Raw genomic sequence first — 20,486 nt, forward strand, 5'->3', positions numbered from 1 at the left:
TTTTTTTTTTTGATGAAGGTATTCTTTTTTTTTTTTTTTTTTTTTGTTGAAACTTGATGAAGGTATTCTTGGTTCTAGTTACATTTGTATTTACAGGAGTATTTTTCCTTTTCTTTTTTTTGCAAGGGGTAAGTTTTGTTGGGCTGTTTTTTTTTGTTGTTGCAAAGGGGTAAGTTTTGTTTAGAGTCTCTCCAATGCAACCCTAAAGAAAAACTGTAAAGATCTAGAGTGTCGTGTGTGAAAAATAGATATCTAAGTGGTCTTTTTCCTATCGGGTCATTTAGAGATACATATTAAAAAACATTTTCCATTGCAACACCCAAGAGAAACACTAAAACTTATATTTTGACTATGAAATTCTAAAATTTATAGATACTGTATTAAAAACATTCTTCAATTCAACAAGAAAAATTTTAAAATTTATATTTTGACTATAAAATTAATTGATTTATTTATGTGGCTTTTAGAGATATTCAATTAAAAAAAATTATCCACATTTACTTACGACAAAATAACTCCTTACATTGACAATTCCAACTGAAACCATGTCTTTTACCGTTGTTATCATTTTCAGCATTCATCACCTATACTGATAGCCACTGCCGCTACAATGATCTTTATCTTCTTCTTCACCACAACCACCGTAGTGATAATTGTTAGGGGTGGACGAAGATAGTGGTGATGGTGCTCGGTAAAAGAGAATACGAAGATGATGGTTGTGCCGAACCCGTGAAGGTAGCTGTGGTGGTGATGGGTGAAATGACATCTTCTCATCATACTGATATAAGATTGGTAATTTTGTCACGTATCACTTATTCACATGTGTCGTTAGTATAACCTCCACTTAACTACGATTTAACTAAAAAAACACCACTAAAAATAAAAATAAGTCAAACCTTGAGAATGAAAATGAACGCTCAATATCCTTAAATAATTTAGATTTATCTCAAATTAACCTGCACAGTTATCAAATTTTTATTTCGAAATAGATTTTAACTAGAATATAAAGATTTATTATTTGAATAGGAACTATAGAGGTGAGAATTGACTTACGGTTCCATGTTAGATGAATGATGAATTTTTAAAATAATTAGGTTATCTTTTTGAAAATATAAACCATTAGAATAAGTGAATAACGAATTAAGTAAATACTATTATTTATTGAATTATTCTTCCAACTTATATTATAAACCATCCACCGTGTAGTGAAAGATATATACTAATGTAGCTCCATATGACCGTTGGACTTATCTTGACAGCACACCTAAGCAATTTTATGCCAGAATATACTCAAGAGCTAAATCTGACATCAGTGGAAACTAACTCAATTACTTAATTACCCCTACAATTCATTCTTAATTACAAATAACCTAACCAAAATTATCTACACCGCCACAACGATGAGGGGCATGTTTGTCCTTTCTCAGTACAAAACTAGAAAATGCACGTGCTAAAACGGAAAGTCGAGTAACTCAAATTACCAAAAGACCCCCACTTAAAACGAAAGAAACTGTAAACAAATGAGTGAGAGAGAAGGGTAGTTGTGTAATTTTTCTAACTAAGGAATGTTGTAAATTGGAAGAGAGTGGGAAAAAGACTGCGGTCAAGAGAAAAGGATTTACAGATAAACAGATAGAGAAGTCTAGAGAGAGAGAGAGAGAGAGAGAGAGAGAGAGATTTGTTTGTTTACGGATTTAATCATTCCGATTAACCGGTAGTTTAGAATTCCGTTCAAACCCCGGTTAGGGTTATTTTCAGTGTGTTAGTTCTAGGGTTTCTAAAGAAAAATGTTTCCGTAACTTGGTTTTGTTTTTTTTCCGTTTGTTGTTCTTGTTCTTCATTTCTCTCTTATGAAGGTGAAATCTGATAACTGTAGAGTGAAATTACAGCAACAGAAGAAAATTTCGTGATGTTTAGTCCACAGAAGAAATCAGGAAGTTGGTCATTAACTCCTCACAGGAACGGTGGTGGGTCAACAATTCAAAACCCTAGAAATACTGATGGTAGTAGTAGTCTTATAAAGGGGAAAGGTACTTATACTGAAATTACTTCACCACCTGTGAGTTTTTTAGGAGAAAATGGAGGAAATAAAGATGGTGATGGTGATATGGAAGTTTGGAGGAAGTTTAGAGAAGCAGGTTTATTGGATGAAGCTTCTTTGGAGAAGAAGGACCGTGAAGCCCTAATTGAGAGGGTTTCAAAGCTTGAAAAAGAGGTTTGTGAAGTTATTTTTCTATCTTTAATGGTGTCAACTGATAAATTTACTTCTTTTTGTTAAAATCTGGGTAATTTACTAACTTTCTGTTGGTGGGTTGATTTACTTTGTTCTAGTTGTAGGAAAATGTTGTTCTTCTTGCAATTTTTTTTTTTGAAGTTGTTAGGTTTTGACCTTTTCTTTTTTCTGACAATTGGAAATCTTAGTATGGGTGAAGTGGACCAAGTGAAACAGTAGAATTCTTCAACTTCTATTATTTTACTTGAATTGTTGTTGTGAAGTAAAGTGGGTCAGAGTCTAGGTTGTAAATGAAGTTCGCCCATTATTTAGTATAATGTTGCCATGTACTCAAGTTAGTAATTAGGATTCCTCAAATTTGATTGTTGAGTTTTTATGCAGCTTTTCGAATATCAATACAATATGGGTCTTCTCCTGATTGAGAAGAAGGAATGGACATCAAACAATGAAGAGCTCTGTCAGGCACTGGCAGAAGCTCGGGAGATTCTCAAACGGGAACAGACAAGGCACTCCATTGCAATATCCGAAGTGGAAAAGCGTGAAGAAAATTTGAGGAATGCTTTGGGGGTTGAGAAGCAATGCGTTTCTGATGTAAGTTCTCCATTTTAAGCTGGTTAAGTTGGTGAAAATCCTTGAGCTTTGTCATATGGTAGAAACTTTAGTTACGAGTTATTTGGATATCGGAAAATATAATTTTGCACTATTTCAACGATGCCAAACGATCTATCTATCTAATTCTTGCATATAATTCGAGTTAATTTGTCATGGTTTATCATGTAACAGTTGGCAATTCTCTGCCATATGTACGCTTTGTTGTTTATGTCAATCTAGGTTAGGATTGCCTGTTACAAACTGAGCTGCCTATTGCCTTTTCATTCATATACATGTATTTATGAAAACTGTAGCGAATGTATGTTGACGTGTATTTTCATTTTGATGAGATATATCCATTTTGAAGGAAGAAGAGGTAGTTTCTCGTTCTTCTTAAATCAGTGTTTGTGGTTTTCTCATCCTTCCGGAACGTCCTTTGTGCAGCTTGAGAAGGCTTTGCATGAGATGCGGGCGGAATCTGCAGAGATCAAGTATACATCTGATGCAAAGATGATAGAAGCCCATGCTTTGGTTGCTAACCTTGGTGGGAAATCTTTGGATGTAGAAGCGAAGCTACACGCTGCTGATGCCAAGCTGGCTGAGGCAACTCGAAAGATTTCGGAAGTGGAGAGGAAATCGAAGGAGGTGGAGGCTCGTGAGAGTGCACTTCGGGGTGAACGTCAGTCCTTTAATGCTGAGTATGCCTTTGACTCTTAGACAGTCCTATTACTGGAATTTTATTTTCACAGTTTTCAAACTTCTGATTCTTGTTCCTTTGGGTGAGTCAGTAAAATTTCCTAAATTTTTTTACCTTCTTTCAGACGAGAAATGCATGAGGAAGCTATATATACACAAAGGGAAGAAATGCGAGAATGGGAAAGTAAGCTACGAGAGCGAGAAGAACGACTGCTTGATAGTCGGAGAACTCTGAATCAACGAGAGGAGAGAGCAAATGAGATTGAGAGGACTTTTAAGCAGAAGGAGAAGAATATAGAAGAGGCCGAAAAGAGAATTGAAGAAACAAGCTTAAATTTGAAAAAGAAAGAAGATGAATTAAACATACGACTAGCTAACCTTGTTGGAAAAGAGAAGGTATTTATCTTAGCTGGTGCCAAATTTTTAGTCATCTACTCTTTCAGATAAGCATCAAGGTTTTACCTTTTCTTCTCCCTTCCCTTTTCTTATTCTCTTGCAGAAAGCTGATGCTGTCAAACAACAACTAGAGGTTAAAGAGAAGGAACTGGTTGTATTAGAAGAACAGCTTCAAGCCCGGGAAAGAGTGAGTGAAATTTGTGTCATCTGTTTATAGAATATCTGAGTGCATCTTGCAGTTAGAAGCACATCTTCTCTGTCAGATGGTTGTGCCTGATTTGGTAATCTTGTATGTGTTAAAAGTCGTAGTGGCTTTTTTGCATGGTTAATAACTATTTAATTTTGTTTAAGGATACATGCTAGATTTCCTTGTTGGCTTAAAGAATCAGCATGACATTGAGATAGTTGGCCAATTTCTATGAGAGGTGAGTAATGAAATGTCGTTGACCAGCGCTTGGTATTGGGTAATAAACGTATGAGGCGTTTCATGTGGAATAAACAATTAAATACTCTCCGTGTCGATTTCTCAAATCGTGAGCAAGAGACATTCCTTTCTACTTGTGCACAGTTTCATATTCCACATGCATTTTGGATTCTTTATACTGATTCACTATTTAGTCAGTTGAAGATCAACTATGAATGTTTCCATGATCATTGCATCCAAAAGGTCTGATTGTTGATCTTTATAGGCGGTATCCGAGGTTGTTCATGTGTGTTAGTATCTGAAGTTCCAACGTTTTGTACATTGCATTTTGTCTATAGTGGAGTTGTCGAATCTGAGTAGTATAGAATTCTGATATATTATTTGGTAGAGATTAATTTTTTTTTTGTTGCATCAACCTCTTACAGGTCGAGATTCAGAAGCTTCTTGACGAGCACAGTGCCATATTAGAATCCAAAAAGCATGAATTTGAGCTGGAATTGGATCAAAAGCGAAAAGATCTGGACTTTGAGCTGAAAAACAAGGTAATTTTAGTGGAGCAAAAGGAAGCTGAAATCAACCACAAGGAGGAAAAATTCGGGAGAAGAGAGCAGGCTTTGGAAAAGAAAACTGAGAAATGTAGGGAGAAAGAGAAAGACCTTGAATCGAAATGGAAAGATTTGAGGGAGAGAGAGAAGTCTATTAGGGCTGAGGAGAGAAACTTGGACAAGGAGAAAAAACAGATGGCAGCTGATAAAGAAAGCTTGCAGAATCTCAGAGCAGAACTTGAGAAGAGAAGTGCAGATATCCGGGAGGAACAGTTGCGGTTACAGGAAGAGGAAGAAAAACTCAAAGTGACTGAAGAAGAGAGGACAGAGCATCTGCGTTTGAAATCAGAATTGAAACAGGAAATAGCTAGGTGCAAACATCAAGAGGAGTTACTCTTGAAGGAACATGAAGATTTGAAGTATGAGAAGGAAAATTTTGAGAGGCAGTGGGAGGAACTTGATGTGAAAAAAATTGAGATCGCTAGAGAGCTAAAACAAGTTAGAGAGGAGAGGGAAAGCTTAGACAAACTGAAGGAGTCTGAAGAGGAAAGATTGAAAAGCGAGAAGCTCGAGACTCAAGATTATGTACAGAGCGAATTAGAATCTCTCAGACTTCAGAAAGAATCATTTGAAGCAAGAAAGAAGCAAGAACAATCACTTTTATCTGAAAAGGCACGAAGTGAACACGATGATTTGATACGTGATTTTGAACTGAGGGAAAGGGAGCTTGAGGTTAATATGCAGAATAAACGAGAAGAAATGGAGAAACAACTACAAGAAAGAGAGAAGGCATTCGAGGAGCTGAGAGAAAGGGATCTGAATAATATAAACTACTTAAGGGAAGTAGCTGGAAGGGAAATGGAAGACGTGAAGCTTGAACGAACTAGGATTGAAAAGGAAAGACAGAAGATTACTGCAAACAAGCACCACCTTGAACAACAGCAGCTCGACATGCAGAAAGATATTGAAAATCTCAGTAACCTAATCAAGAAGCTGAAGTTTCAAAGGCAACAATTTAAGGATATGATTGAAAAGCACAAGAGCTGCAAGAGTTGTGGAGAAGTTATTAGTGAGTTTGTTCTTTCTGAAATTCAAAGTTTACAAGAAATGGAGGATGAAGCCATCCCATTGCCCCGGCTAGCTGGAGTCAATTTAGAAGAGTTGCAGTTCAATCTTGGTTCTGATAAGAAAAATAATGAAATATCACCTTTGGGAACAAGTTCAGGTTCTAGCGCATCAGGGGGGCGCATGTCATGGCTTCGAAAATGCACCTCGAAAATAATAAACTTGTCTCCGCTTAAGAGAACTACTAAGAATGTTGATTCTGTAGATTTGGTAGGAGAGTTACCAGAGTCCAGTGTGCAAGTTAACGTGGACTCTTCACAAAGATTAGGCGATCTAACCAATTTGCCGGAACCTTCGTTTGGACTTCCAAGTGATTCTTTTGATGTATACAGCAACATGGAGAGTAAAGGAGAAGAAGTTCCAGAAGAGTCGCATCAGTTGGAGTCAAAGAATGCTAGGGGGAAAGGTCGGAAGAAACGGTATCCTGGTATTAGAAGAACACACACGATGAAAGAAGTTGTTGAAGATGCCAAAGCTTTCCTTGGAGAATCCCCTGTAGATACCACTCAACCTGGGGAAAATCAAAGAGACAGTAGTCTTGTAGATGAAGGAACCACAACTGCTGGACGGAAACGTAGCCATGCACAAGCCTCTAGAACCACAACCAGTGAGAAAGACGCAGATTATGGTGATGATGCTCGTTCAGAGAGTGTCACCACAGGAGGGCGCAGGAAGAGGCGGCAAACAATTGATCCAGGGTTGCAAACTCCTGGTGAGAAACGATACAATCTCAGGCCGCATAAAAAGTAAGTATATTGTCTAGATCAGTTTTATCTTTATTATGGGTATCTATACTTGGCGGTTCTGCAACCAATTGTTGTCAATCTGTTGGAGGATTGACAAATTTACAGTCCGACCAGTCAGTCTCACTTGATTTTGCTTTAGAGAATGATAACAACTGTCTCATAATATTTTTGTAAGAGAACCTGCACCTAACTTGTTTATGACAGCTCCTAATGTGATGGACTTTAGGGCTCTCCAATTATCACAATTTTTTGCTCGAGCTTTCTAGGAAGCGTCCTGGCATTTGAGGTTCCAATGGAAAATGTACATCTTAATGTTAGCTAGCAAATTACCTAACCCTTTCCACGGCGGATAACTCTCTGTCGTTCTGAAAGTAGTAGTCAAACTAGTTTGTCTAGAATTCTGAGATTATGTATTCTAAGTAGTATTTCTAAATAATGAGCAGGATGGGATCATCGGCAGTAGAAAAATCGAGAACCTCACCCACCCCGACTAAAAGGAAGGGGAACAGAACTGATCGTGATGATAGGACTGTGGATGAAGAAGTTCATGGACCTGAAACTCATGTTTCTCCGTCAGTAGTAGCGGTTGCCGATGAAAATGGTGAAAGCAGACACTTGGTACAGGTCACCACAATGAAGAGAATCCTGGAAGTTCAGAAATTCGTTGTTGACAGGGTAATAAACCTTTTCTGGTTATTCTTTCATTTGCTTTTCATCTTTTATTTCTAATTTTGTTCCCATTGCTTCTACTTTTCCATCATGTGTTTCTTGGTAATTTTTTACAGGAGGCTGGGAATGAGGGCAGCATCGCCGATACAAGAAGAACGGTTGAAAATGTAGATGTGAGTGAAGGGGCTCGAATCTACGAGGAAGAGGAATACGGAAGTGAAGTGCGGGAAGATGGAGATCTGGACGATGAGGAAGAAGAAGAAGATGATGATGATGCATCGGAACTACAACCGGGTGAGGCTTCCATAGGGAAGAAGGTGTGGAATTTCTTGACAACATGAGTAGAGATGACAGACTGGTAAAAGCAGCAGTGGGAGTGGTTGAATTGGGCATTGGAGGAACTGTAGGTATTTAGAAAGTAGTTTTCTTGTTTCAGGTTGGTTCAATTGATGATGATGGTGGTCTCTCTCTCTCTCTAACCAACCTCTGTTGTAACTCTATTTAATTTTTCCTTTTACAGACTAGAAAGAATTTGACTTGGATTTTTATTTATCTTTAAAGTTTGGATACTGAGACAAGGCTTTGTGAATGATTGGGTTGTTCTCTTCTATTATTTGTGATATGGAAGCTCTTCTGAAATGTTCAAAAACTTGGGTGACCCATTTATCTATACATGTGTTCTCCATCTTCCAAATTTCATATTGTGTTGAAGGTCTGAATCTTGTTTTTCTTCTACGGTAGCAATTGCAAATTTCTGCTACTGATTGCAAATTTCCAAATGGGACGGACAATTCGCACAGATGGTTTCACCTTCTAGCATCACAGAAGCAAAATCTTCAAACCAAATATATGTCCATGCTCTCAAGATCGACAGTTAACCCATTTGTTTGCATTTGTGTGCTCTATTTTGAGACTAAACTTTTTAAGAGGACATTGTTAATTTGTGTAGTCACATTAAATTAAAATAGTTTTTTCAATTTTATTATTGAAGTAGAAAATTATTTGTCGTTATAATTAAGTAACCAGTATAGTTTTTCAATTTTATTATTAAAATAGTAGATTATTTTATTTTTATAATTAAGGAAAATTTCCAAACTAATACAAGGAGTCAAGATGGCCGAGTTGGTCTAAGGCGCCAGTTTCAGGTACTGGTCCGAAAGGGCATGGGTTCGAATCCCATTCTTGACATATCTATTTTATAATATATTTGGTTCATGATGTCCATTCTTGACATTTCTATTTTTATATAGGGTCTGTGGGTATATAGACCAAAATAATATTCAAAAAAGGTTTATGATCCAATCTTCCCAAAACATGGATATTTAGTCCTTTTACATTATGGACATAATAACCCATTCTTTATGAGAGAACTGCCGCCCATGTCCCTCCTACGGATTTTTAATTTTCCAGGGTGAATTTGGAATGTTTCTAATGTGGGCGTGATTTAGGGGATTTAAAGCAACTAACTATAAATCCGAAATTGATTTTTCTCTATCTTCTAACCGTTTTGGAAAGCAAATCTATTTCCAAATCAATTCAAAACAAAAATCGTAACCCAATCAATTTTCTCTCTCTTTACAGATTTGGAAACCAAATCAATTTTCTCTCTCTTACTATGTAATTTTTTTTCGATTCAAATCAATTTTCTCTCACTTAACTTTCAGATTTGGAAATAGTATAGTTTCTAGGATCAATTTAGCGTGATTTGGGGGTTAATATACAAAACATATATATCACTCTCTTTCACTTAACTCTCAGTTTTGGAAATAGTATATTTTTCTGGGAGCATTAAAGCAACATATGTTTTCGTTTTTACTCATACATAAATACACATAGAATACAAATTATGAAACAAATACGTAAATTATAAATTATTTATGACGAGGAAACCATCATTTGTCAAGTATACAACATAATTTATCAAATGTATGTGGGTCTTGTTCAATAAATTACACATAATTTCTTTTACATGACACATAATTTTTTTTACATTACACATCCTTTACATTCTGTTACAAAAAAAAAAGTACAAAATCTTCTTTGGTTCAAAAATGGTGCCCATCCATGTACTCTCCATTAGTTTCGTTGACTCACTTTGATTTGATGATTCTCTTTGAAATTTCATCTGGTATATCAAATCTACACACATAAATACACATACATTAAAGAAAAAAAAAATCATATATTGTATTATAAACTACATGTACAGTTTCGTAAATTATATATAATGTTTGTCAAATTTTGACAACATTTGAAGGTTTTGAGTAGTTTGGTAAACTTATCAAGGCTACTGTTTTGGGTGAAAAGTACACGTAATGGTAAATAATAATACATAATTTATGTGCACTTATACATAAATTGTATACATAATGGTAAGAACATGAAGATATACGTAAATTATATATACTTTATTGCAAAATACACGAGATTTGATAGTAAAGCGAAGTATTTCTACTAATGAAATGAGTACTGTTTTGGTGTTAAAGCACGGGTAATGTTCTATAAATTACCCATAATTTACTATAAATTGTGGTAATTTACGATACAGTACATGTACTGTAAATTCTGTTATGAGTAACCATACGAAAGAACAAATGTTTCATAAATCCGTACGGATTGAAAACCAGATCTGAAAAAAAAAAATGAGAATATCATTAAGCTTAAACTACAAATCTAAAGATATCTGCTATGATGATTGATTGCAATAATGTCAAACTCGAGTTGAAGGATTAAACATCAAGATCAAAAACATAAATGAAATTTTAAAAGAGAGAAAGAAAATAAACATCAAACATTCGATTGATGATTGATAATCTGATCTCACGAAATATCAAAAACAACAGAAGATTAAACATAGATCTAAAGAAATATGATATTATCACTGGATGCAAACATAACATACTAACTTTGAAGGAATCATTGAATAAGGAATAAACATAAAGATCTTAAACAGTTATGAAAATTTTAGGGTTTTAGTTATAAATCATTGAATAAGGAATAAACATAAAGATCTTAAACAGTTATGAAAATTTTAGAAAGAGAAAATAAACATCATACATTCGAAGTTAATGAATTAGTAAACAGATCTTATAGATATGTATCATAAATCTGATACGTTTTATAATAGAGCGAAATAATTAGGGTTTTAGTTATAAGAAGAAATATTAGATATTAACAATGGTGTTTATAAAGATTTCGAAAGTATTAAACCTGATAAATGATGAATTTGGACAGCAATATAATGTAGAAGAAGAAGATTTTCTGAGTTTAATGGAGGTTTGTCAACTAAATCGGTTTTAGAGAAATCAAATAAAGAGTTTCCGTTACTGAAAATAATGAATATATCCTTACTTTGAATAGAAACATGATTGGAGAGAAATATGGGAGATAATAATGAAGATATCTTTACTTTGAATAGAAACATGATTGGAGAGAAATATGGGAGATAAATATGGAAAAATATATGCATAGATTTCGAAGATAAATTAGTTATAAAATATGGAAAGGTTAGATTAGGGATTATGAAATAATATTTATTCTAGAGATTTGTGTTTTCTCTCTAGATGAGACCAAATGGACTAGATATCCATTTATATTATTTTTTTGGTTTTAAAACCCTTTATAGGATTAGAGAGGATTATATCTACTATTAGGACCCGTTTTTTGGACTATAAACCTAAAAATTCTTTTATATATTTGGTGCATGACGTGCATAAGGTTTTATTCAAACCTATTCAATTCGTCGTATTTTGTAATTATATATGCTTTCGCAACACCTGAGAAATGGACCGGTTAGAGGTACTCAAACTATCAATACATAATACGCTATCACGTCAACTCTGCAACGTCAAAAGAGCATCCTGATAATGAATGTTCTATTTCAAGCTGTGAAACACTTCGAACTCCCGTACATAATACCTTCAAATGAAGGTTGATTGTTGTGTTATGGGGCAACAAATTTAGGGATTTTTTTTATTGACATACACTAAAAGTCATTGAGGGATTTCTTTTTTTAATACAACTTAACCCAAATTTAGAGATTTTAGCACATTATGATTTGAAGTAATAAATGACCAACACAGTAAGAAAAAAGAAGTTTCTTATCTTTAGGACTCGGACGGGTATGGTCTTTTTGTTTGGAGAATACTGGCGGGATAATCCGAAATCATTTTGTGATTCCTTCTTACAAACACCTACGACTCCTTTTTGAACTTTAGGTGTCTGTTTAATCCATTTTCAATGTTACAAGATGCCAGATACAAGTTTCATCTCTCATTCAACCAGACGTGTTTCTAAAATAAAAAATATATATTTCTTCCAAGAAGAGCTGTTGGATTTGCAAGCTACATAATGGCGAATGCTGAACGGATCGAAGTTATATTACGCAATTCCTCATTTCTGTAATCTTGATTTCTATTTTGTGTTTTGTAAGCAGTTTAGTTGTTTAATGCATTCCCTTTCAAAAAGAAGGAAAAAAGAAAAGAAAAAAAAGAAGGGAATAGAGCGCTTTTCCTTGGATTGGATTTAGGGTTTTATGTTCTTGCCCTCTTTTTCCCCAACTGCCACCACCATTCTTCTGCACTCCCACCATTTTTTCTACATTCTAGTTGGTCTTTCCACATTCTGGTTTGTCACTGACAATTCTGGTTGGTCACTGACAACGACCATTGCAAACAACTTTTAATTTTTTTTTTCGAATTTTTCTCCTCTTTTCCGTCTACCACCTCCGACCACCTCCATTCCTCCCAAGACCATCATTTCTCTCCTCCCTCTCCTCTTTTCCGTCTACCACCTTCGACCTCTTCCACTTCCTCCCAACACCATCATTTCTCTCCTCCCTCTCCTCTTTTCCGTCTACCACCTTCGACCACCTCCACTTCCTCCGAACACCATCATTTCTCTCCCTCTTTATCTCACGCAAAGGGGTCCTCCCTCTCTCCCTTTGTCAGGAAACGACACAAGTTTGGTGGTCGGAGATGAAGAAAACATATTTCGTTTCTCTTCAAAATTGGGTACAATTTTGTTTTTGTTCCCCCTAAACGACAGTCACGACCATACAAAAACAACTCCTTTTTGAATCTCATATATTCAACATGAGTCTGAGTTGCCCTATCTTCATAGAAAACCCACAAGGCTCCTTCCTTAGCTAGTGGCAAGAAGATAAACTTCACTATGGTTCTATTCTGACCTTTGACTTTGGAGTTTGTAATAGCTTATTTAAACAGAAATTAACCAATTTGACATCTCCATTGCAAAATATATAAACCCACACAATCTGATTAAATTGTATTTAAGTACTTAAAAACAAAATCCAGCTAATAGATCTGTCACTGGGAATGAAGAAGACAGTAGAAATTGAAGCCCCATAATCAATTGAAGAAAAATAAAATGACCAACTATTTCAAAATGTAAATCACACTACAAGCACCTGACCATAATTTTCTCGAGGGTTTTCGTCATCAACAACCAAAACTAATAACTTCTAGTTCTTTGTGGAAACCTTCTCCTTTGCCTTCTGGATCTTCAATACCTTCTTCACGATTTTCTGCTCTTCAACCAAAAAGGCTCGTATGATCCTACACAGATTTTCCAACAATATAAGATTAAATCTGAGCGTTTAACTTCAGAGATGGGTGGTGTTTGTTTTTTCCCAAGATATGAAATCTAGCTCGAGGTCTGGAATGACTCGAGCCAGATATCAGGTTGTTTATTGTTTGACTCGTGATGTATTGTCAATCTGAATTGCTAATGTGGGTATATTTTGGATTGATTAGAGAGAGAAAATTTAGATTCAGACTAGTCAGATTCAAGCAATGAGAAAACAACAAATACCACCTTACTGCATGGGATACAAGAAATTACCTTTCCCTGACTGCACTTCCAGACAATACCCCACCATATGCTCGATTCACAGTTCTCCTGTTTCTAGATAATCTAGACCTCTTGTACTCAGCAGGTCTCGAGTGAGGAATCTGCATACAAATAGCAAACCTTCTTTAGGATAAATGTGAGGCTTAAAGTGCTAAAATAGTGGACCATTCAAGTTCGAGAGAAGATGCATAGACACATACATTGATGTACTAGAAGATGAGACACTAAAAAATCATCAAATTGAAGAGCACTAATAGAGTAAAAGAGCATCAAAATAATTCAAGGCCTTTGATCAACAAATTGAAATGATCAACTTAACAACCATGAAGATAAACGAGTTCGTTTAATTTCGAAATAAAAGACAGACTAAGGATCTTCTACGGATCTATAGTGCACATAATCAAGTTATTGAGGCTTTTAAGTTTCATACAAAATGAAAATCACGACAATCCGATCCTAAAACATGTAGAAGTTCAATCTGCACCACTGAATGAAATTCAATAAACTTAAAGAATAAACGATGTCCTAAGCTAAGCATTTGAGGACCCAACTCAATCTAACTCCTACTTAAATTAGTGCGCAAGAGAAAAGTTTCAATTTTTTAAGTAGATTGAAACCTCGTTCATAAATCAATTGCCCTGCAAAAATTAATGACAAAAGAACCTATATGACACCGAACGAATGCCTGATTCGACAAAAGCAAAAACCTAGGTCATAGGGATCTTGTTCTCAACAAAGTAACGAACTTAGACATATATTATCAGATAATCCTGGAAATGAAAGAGTACGCGAACATGAATTTGAAGTACAAAAAAGCAATATCAAGTACATTTTATTGAATTCGATACCCACTTCGGATACGAGATCTTACAAAAAACAGAGATGCGTAAATCTTACCCCTTGGATTCTCTTTCCAGTAACAGGGCATTTAGGTCCACTTGCTCTCTTCTTGGTTCGTTGATAAACAAGCTTTCCACCTGATACCCAATCACACAAACTATATTATGAACTGAAACAAAATTGATAAAAGAAACTACATTCAAGATCCAAATTAGAATTCTAGGGTTTGGTAGTTATCAGTAATAACATAATCAAAATTGATAATTGAACGTTTGAAATCAGAGCTAATAGAAGAAAACAAACCAGGGGTTTTGACGACCCGTGTCTGGTTTGATTTGGTGGCATAGCTATGCCTTGAACGATAAGTGAGCCTCTGAACCATCTTCTCTCTCTCTCTAGGGTTTACTGCTCGCCGCTCCGCTCAAAGTGAAAAGGCACTAAAAAGAAGAGGGTCTTGTACAATTTGCTAAATAACCAGATTTTGTGAAACCAAAATATGGGGCGCCTTTGGTTGGAATGAGAGGCGCTTATATCTCCGGGTTCAAGGAGGAAAATCGATGAAGATATCTCTCTCTCTCTCCCTCTCTCTCTCTCTCTCTCTCTCTCTCGTACTCATTGATGAAAAGCGACGGAGTTTTCGTAGATGGTAGTGCATAAACCCTAATGGAAGATTTTAGGGTTTTGAAGACAACTGTGACTGAAACTAGTTTATTTAGATATGATGGAGAAAGTGTTATGCCATAATTGTGGTCATTCAGAGTTCGAGTGTATTGATGGATATTACTATTGCAAAGAGTGTGAAGTTCAATCTCCCGATATGGTTGAAACTGGTGTTGCTGATGAAGATTATTGTAACTATGATGATAATCATAAAGGAATCTACTCACAATCTCAACGTAGAACTATCAAAACTGAGTTATATAAATTTGAGAATCAGGATAAAATGAAACAAGAAAACAATGATCGGGGACCTTCTAAACCTGATGATTTTGGTAGTTTTAGGGTTTCTTCTCAAAATCCGGAAGATTTCGCATCTGAACTTAGATTAAGGTACATTATGGGAATCCAACTTATGATTCAATTTCAGTGTCAGGCTTTGGTTGAAGAATTTGGTGCTAATCCTTTGATTTGTGGGTTGTCTGGGGTGATTTGGTTAAGATTTGTTAGTGTTTGTGGGGTCTTTGATGAACATTGGGCAGACAAAATTATTGAGGATTCAGAGATACAGAAAGAAGGTAACCACTAATTAAACAGTATTATATCTTCTCTTCTTGTAATTTGGCTAAAACTCTGGTAGAATTACATTAAGTTTGAGTGATTACTTTATTGAATTGATCAGCATTGCGAAAACTCTAGACCTGGGCATTATTTACTAGACACCTTGTGGATCATTCCTTGCAGGCGTTGATAGCAAAATCCGTCGTTGGGAACACAGACACGAACTTCATAACAGACATGGGCAAAGGGCAGTTATAATTTGGTTGAGATCTTTGAAAAAGAAAATACCACTTTCATATTCTTTGGCGGTCTCTTTTCTGGCTTGTCATATTGCGAGGGAGGCCATCCTACCAACAGACATAGTAAAGTGGTCACTTGAGAATAAGCTCCCGTATTTGAATGCTTTCCTCAAAATTGATTCATCAAATACCAACTTTCCATTAAGTACAAAATTCATGTTTAAGCCTTCTCAAGTTGTCGATTCAAAGATGGTGGAGTCACTGTCAGGTTCTATTGCTCAGCGTGTAAGTTTGGAACTTCCTCCAGTGAACTTCGAGGCTATATCTCGCCGCCTGCTTAAACAGCTCCTACTTCCGGTGGAAAAGATTCTTCCATGTGCATCTTTGATATATCAATGGTCGATGCCTCCAGAATTGTGGTTGTCGGCTAATCAGAACAGGATTCCATCGCGTGTTTGCGTGATGTCAATTCTTATGGTAGCTATAAGGATTTTGTACAATATAAATGGTTTTGGAAAGTGGGAAGAGAAGTTTTCTGGTGTTGATGTTTCTTCTTCGAGTCACCAAGTAAAGAAACATAAAGTAACAGGCATGCCCCCGAAAAAGGAGATTAGTGCTAAAAAGTGTTCTCAGCTTCCAGACCCAAAAGTTAAGTCTGGTAAGAAGAGTGATGGTGCTACCAAGTTGCATAATACAAGTACAAAGACAGTTAGAGACTCATTACATAATCAGAATCCTGAGTTGGATACGGCGCAACTACTTTCTCACCTTGAAGCATCATATGAAAAAACTCGTGACTCTCCAGGTAACAACCTTTGAGTAATTATAATGCACAAATTTTCGGCAATCTAGTTGTTTTGTGAGCTGTATTATGTTGTCAATCCAAGTGTTAATTTTGATGACCATGAATCTTCTTGATTATTTTCTCTCTTGCTGACAGAATATTTAAGGGACTTACCGACCTATCTCAAATACTGTAGGGATTTGTTCGGTGGACCAGATCCACCTGGTGGAGATAACCGTGAAAATGATTTAATCAAAGATCTTTGGGAAATCTATGAGAACGAAGAGGTATGTTATAATTCCTCTAGCCAGAGATAGCTACCTGTATCTTCAGAGTCTTAGGACCATCTATATGTTTCACTTTAAGCTACATATGTTTCACTTTAAGCTACATATGTTTCACTTTAGGCTGCCTAAGTTCTAGCAGATTGTGTTAGTTGCGGGGTAAAAATACAAAAAAAACATCGTCAAGTGCTTAGTTCTATTTACTAACCAAACAAAAATATTTACTAACCAAAGTTCATCTACAAAATCTATTTGGAGATTTAGGCAAGCCGAGAATTATATGAGACACACATGAATGTTTTTAGTGATGCAAGTATCAACATGGAAGTTGGAATAAAAGATTATTATCATCTTTGTCAAAAGACCTGATCTGTTAAAAGAAAAACTACCCCAATAAGATTTGTTTTCTTTAGCTCTGAGAAAAAGCTTATGTGTCACCTTTCTAGCAATTTCTGGTTTTCATTTTGTTGAAGGATTTGAGGAAAGCCAATGCATATACACAGCTGATGTTGTTACTCTTTTATGAACAACCATTACTCTTCACCTTGTGAAATTTACTTTGGTTTAACGAAAAGTAATTACTCGATTCAGTTCGAGATGTTTTGGGTGAAAAGCTCGGATTCCACACTTTATTTAATTAATGACTTTAATCTGCCATTTGCTGTATATTGTCTCTTTTCACTCTTCAAGTATGCATAATTATGAGGAATACATTTTTAGGTTTTGGATACAAGTCAATCTTGAATGCTTCTATTGCTTCACCTTATTGTTTTAAGTTTGTTATTTCGAGATTGTACAGTTAATACCAATAGATATATTTATGCACAGATGTAGATTCTCAGAACTCTACTTTCTGTTTCAGGGTTCTAAAGAACCAGCAGAAGCAGGAACTGGAAGCAGTAATTACGGCAACCAAGAATACGCTGCAGATTTGTCCATGGATGACATAAAACCTACAAAACCCGAGTATAGTAGTAGTAGTAGTTCTCCAGTCGATAGCAAATCTGATGATGATAACCCTTCTCCAAGTTCGCAAGAAGATCAAAACCCTCCATTCTGTTCCAAATCTTCATTAGGAACTGACAAGAAAACAGCCCTCAAACGGCTAAAATCAAACATGGAAGAAAGTGGGTTCTGCTATATACCTACAAGGGTCAACCTCAAGAGATTCGATTATCTTCATTACGTAAGAAAGAAAGACGAAGGTAACCTAGTTTACGTAGCTCATGCTGACTACTATATTTTGCTTCGTTCTTGTGCTAGTGTTGCTCAAGTCGATGCTCGACTTATGCATTTTGCAGTGTTAAAATTTGAGAAGAGGTTACAATGGTTAGAAAATCAAATCGATCGATGCTTACACTTGAGAGCAAGAGGTAATCTTCCTCTTAAGTCTGATGTAGTTTTAGATGTAGATGTTGAAACATCACAAGGTAAGGGTGATTCTTTTAATCTTTCTAAGCTTAAGGTAAGTGTAGATGAAGAATCAGAAGATGAGATTAACGATTCTCTTGACTACTACTCAAATTATAGGTTCATAATTTAGGTGCTGTTTGTTTTTTTTATGGAGTCTGAATCTGAAAAACTGAATCTGAAAAAGTTGAATCTGAAAATACTGAATCTGAAAAAACTGAAATAAAGTGTTTGTTTTTCCATCTGAAACCATAGGTCTGGAAATAGCAATTGACGTTTCTACCCTTACCCCTAATATTAAAACTTATTTAACCTCTCAAACTCAAACCCTAGCAGCCCTTCTCTCCCAAACTCAAAACCTTAGCAGCCTATCTCCTACCAAACTCAAAACCCTAAAACTCATATCATCTTCTCTCAAATCCTAACAGCCATCATTTCTTTCTCAAACCCTAATAGAAGAGCACAAGCACCAACTGCACACTCTCAAACCCTAACTTTCGTTCTCAAAACCCTAGAAGGAGATCTCGAGCTTGCAGCTGCCCCTTCATCAGAATACAAGTTGCCGAAACAGAGATAGTGAAGAACCGAGATGGAGGAAAATGCTTCGAAAGTCACCATCACAACCTCGATCTGATCTTAATCTTGAAACTTTGATGTGATTATTCTTTTATTTTGAGAAAGATCATATTTGTTTTCCCTTCTTTGTGAACTACACTGTGAAATTTTCGAGTTGAAGAAAGTGGCGTTAGTGGTGGTCGTTGATGTTGATGTTGATGGTGGTGGTGGTGGTGGCGGCGGCGGTGGTGGTGGTGGTGGTGGCAGTAACAGAGATGAATATGTGGACAGAGAAACATTTTCCTTAAATTTGTGGGGGTATATAAGTCATTCAGATGTTTTCAGATGGTAGGAATCCATTTCAGATTTGTTTTGAAGTCTAAAATAATTGGTTCCTTATTCAGCCCATTCAGACATGTAATCATTCAGCCCAAATTTCAGATTTTGTAAAATAAAAAAAACAAACATCTGAAATCTGAATTGGCTCCAATTCAGATTTCAGATCTGAAATTTTTGAAAAAACAAACAGCACCTTAGTCTTGATTTTTGTAAGAAATATGAGTGTTAATAGCGGAAGAGTCAAGAAAGAAATATCGTGGTTCCTGATGTTGAATACATTTTTTTTGTTGCAATGAGGTTGAATACTTGGAAGTGTTGAAATTAGGTCTTAAGCAATAGATTCAACCTTGTGTAGACTAGTCATACAATATATTTGTAGGTGATCTTTGTAAGCTGTATATATGTATGTTTCTAGGGGTATTACCCTTTTATAACTAGTACTAGTAAAAGTATCTATTGGTTTTTAGGTTAGACGTCTCTCTACCTTTGTTATTATTAAAAGTATCTAAAGTTCAATTTCTATGTTGCATTTGTTACTATTATTAAAAGTAAACGAGAGCCTAGTTTTGGTCAATCTTTCACTAGATCCTGGCTTGTTGTTGCCACTTTAATCACAATACAATCTTCACTTTTTTTTTTTTTTTTTTGTTGAGAAACAATCTTCACTTTCTTGTGATCCTAGAGATAATTTTATTTTTAGACTATGTTCAAGCAAGGCGAGCCAGGCCCGTTACTATTAAATGCCCGCCGTTCTTTTTAGTACAATACCAAATCAACAATAACCATGGACCACTATAACCATCTTTATCGGTTTTAAAAATTGGTCCATGTCTCCTATAGCCCTAAACCACCTCCACACAAGATAATGGGACCACAAGACACCGACTTGATTGATTGAACAAAGCGATAAGAAAAGTAATTAAAATAACTATTTGTTTTTTCGGTAATAAATAGTGTTAAACTTCTCCAAGATTTATAACCTTTTCTGTAGGTAAGAAATAACATAACTTTTGCATTATTGGTATTGTTGTTTTAATACTTTACGAAACATGACTATTCTCTCTTTAAATCTTGCCCGATCAGGCCGAAAATCATTTCAGTTCCCACCACACATACTACCACCACACATACTACCACCACACATATTCTATTTAGTATTTACACTCGGGAATCCTGAGGTGGTCACGCTTAGGGACATGGCTCTTTTCATTGTATCTCCATGCAACATACATGATGTCACATGCATATTTGGTTATTTTAGTGGGCCGAGGCCCAGTATGTATAGATTGGTGGGACCATCAGTTCACATTACCTACACCAAACCCTAACTACTGTCTCCAATCATATGGGGTAGAGTTGACTTTTACACTCTACTTTCACATGGAAATCTTTGTATCATACCAACCGTCACGTGTGATTGGCCTTAACCACATACAACATGTAACGTGTCAAAGATTTAGGTGTTTAGTTGGTGAGCCTAGTATGGGCCTACCCATGAGAGGTTAAAGGAGGGGAAAAATC

At 35.8% G+C, this 20,486-nt stretch overlaps 3 protein-coding genes and 1 non-coding gene across 8 annotated transcripts; 3 read left to right on the forward strand and 1 right to left on the reverse strand.

Moving 5' to 3' along the window:
• Positions 1-1,502: 1,502 nt before the first annotated feature.
• Positions 1,503-8,074, forward strand: LOC147547845 (nuclear matrix constituent protein 1-like). 2 transcript variants are annotated; one of them, XM_086671798.1, is made up of 9 exons: positions 1,600-1,967; positions 2,073-2,215; positions 2,615-2,824; positions 3,269-3,522; positions 3,646-3,916; positions 4,020-4,103; positions 4,766-6,756; positions 7,200-7,431; positions 7,542-8,074. In XM_086671798.1, the coding sequence occupies exons 1-9, from the start codon at positions 1,910-1,912 to the stop codon at positions 7,764-7,766; spliced, it is 3,468 nt and encodes a 1,155-aa protein (XP_086527924.1). In that variant the 5' UTR covers positions 1,600-1,909; the 3' UTR covers positions 7,767-8,074. The 2 variants fall into 2 exon arrangements, with proteins under 2 accessions (XP_086527923.1, XP_086527924.1); XM_086671797.1 differs by having other exon boundaries at positions 1,503-2,215.
• Positions 8,075-8,532: 458 nt separating this feature from the next.
• Positions 8,533-8,613, forward strand: TRNAL-CAG (transfer RNA leucine (anticodon CAG)). Its single transcript has one exon. It is a non-coding gene; the product is annotated as a tRNA-Leu (tRNA).
• Positions 8,614-12,682: 4,069 nt separating this feature from the next.
• LOC147547847 (large ribosomal subunit protein eL34-like) lies at positions 12,683-14,575 on the reverse strand. The gene is made up of 4 exons (XM_086667640.1): positions 14,440-14,575; positions 14,194-14,273; positions 13,288-13,397; positions 12,683-13,001 (listed from the first exon to the last, which is right to left on the reverse strand). The coding sequence occupies exons 1-4, from the start codon at positions 14,516-14,518 to the stop codon at positions 12,908-12,910; spliced, it is 363 nt and encodes a 120-aa protein (XP_086523766.1). The 5' UTR covers positions 14,519-14,575; the 3' UTR covers positions 12,683-12,907.
• Positions 14,502-19,487, forward strand: LOC147547848 (TATA box-binding protein-associated factor RNA polymerase I subunit B-like). Of its 4 annotated transcripts, none has more exons than XM_086667638.1 (6): positions 14,745-15,371; positions 15,538-16,398; positions 16,534-16,664; positions 17,524-17,866; positions 17,963-18,204; positions 19,164-19,487. In XM_086667638.1, the coding sequence occupies exons 1-5, from the start codon at positions 14,855-14,857 to the stop codon at positions 18,202-18,204; spliced, it is 2,094 nt and encodes a 697-aa protein (XP_086523764.1). In that variant the 5' UTR covers positions 14,745-14,854; the 3' UTR covers positions 19,164-19,487. The 4 variants fall into 4 exon arrangements, with proteins under 4 accessions (XP_086523762.1, XP_086523764.1, XP_086523765.1 ...); XM_086667639.1 differs by lacking the exon at positions 19,164-19,487 and adding an exon at positions 18,327-19,029 and having other exon boundaries at positions 17,963-18,034; XM_086667636.1 differs by having other exon boundaries at positions 14,502-15,371; positions 17,524-18,204.
• The last annotated feature ends 999 nt before the right edge of the window (positions 19,488-20,486 follow it).

The sequence above is a fragment of the Eschscholzia californica genome, unplaced genomic scaffold, assembly GCF_041429995.1.
Source record: "Eschscholzia californica isolate CP2 unplaced genomic scaffold, dmEscCali1.0.p SCAF_3, whole genome shotgun sequence".
NCBI lineage: Eukaryota > Viridiplantae > Streptophyta > Magnoliopsida > Ranunculales > Papaveraceae > Eschscholzia > Eschscholzia californica.

What these genes read in the sequence shown, in the direction of transcription:
- LOC147547845 (XM_086671797.1), top strand. Translation starts at nt 1,910, where the DNA reads ATGTTTAGTCCACAGAAGAAATCAGGAAGTTGGTCATTAACTCCTCAC. An exon ending in TTTCAAAGCTTGAAAAAGAG is followed by an intron (nt 2,216 to 2,614) that starts GTTTGTGAAGTT and finishes GTTTTTATGCAG; the next exon opens with CTTTTCGAATATCAATACAA. An exon ending in AATCTCAGGCCGCATAAAAA is followed by an intron (nt 6,757 to 7,199) that starts GTAAGTATATTG and finishes AATAATGAGCAG; the next exon opens with GATGGGATCATCGGCAGTAG.
- LOC147547847 (XM_086667640.1), bottom strand. Translation starts at nt 14,518, where the DNA reads ATGGTTCAGAGGCTCACTTATCGTTCAAGGCATAGCTATGCCACCAAA. An exon ending in CTGGAAAGAGAATCCAAGGG is followed by an intron (nt 13,398 to 14,193) that starts GTAAGATTTACG and finishes ATTTGTATGCAG; the next exon opens with ATTCCTCACTCGAGACCTGC. An exon ending in GGAAGTGCAGTCAGGGAAAG is followed by an intron (nt 13,002 to 13,287) that starts GTAATTTCTTGT and finishes AAATCTGTGTAG; the next exon opens with GATCATACGAGCCTTTTTGG.
- LOC147547848 (XM_086667636.1), top strand. Translation starts at nt 14,855, where the DNA reads ATGATGGAGAAAGTGTTATGCCATAATTGTGGTCATTCAGAGTTCGAG. An exon ending in TTCAGAGATACAGAAAGAAG is followed by an intron (nt 15,372 to 15,537) that starts GTAACCACTAAT and finishes CATTCCTTGCAG; the next exon opens with GCGTTGATAGCAAAATCCGT. An exon ending in AAAAACTCGTGACTCTCCAG is followed by an intron (nt 16,399 to 16,533) that starts GTAACAACCTTT and finishes TCTTGCTGACAG; the next exon opens with AATATTTAAGGGACTTACCG.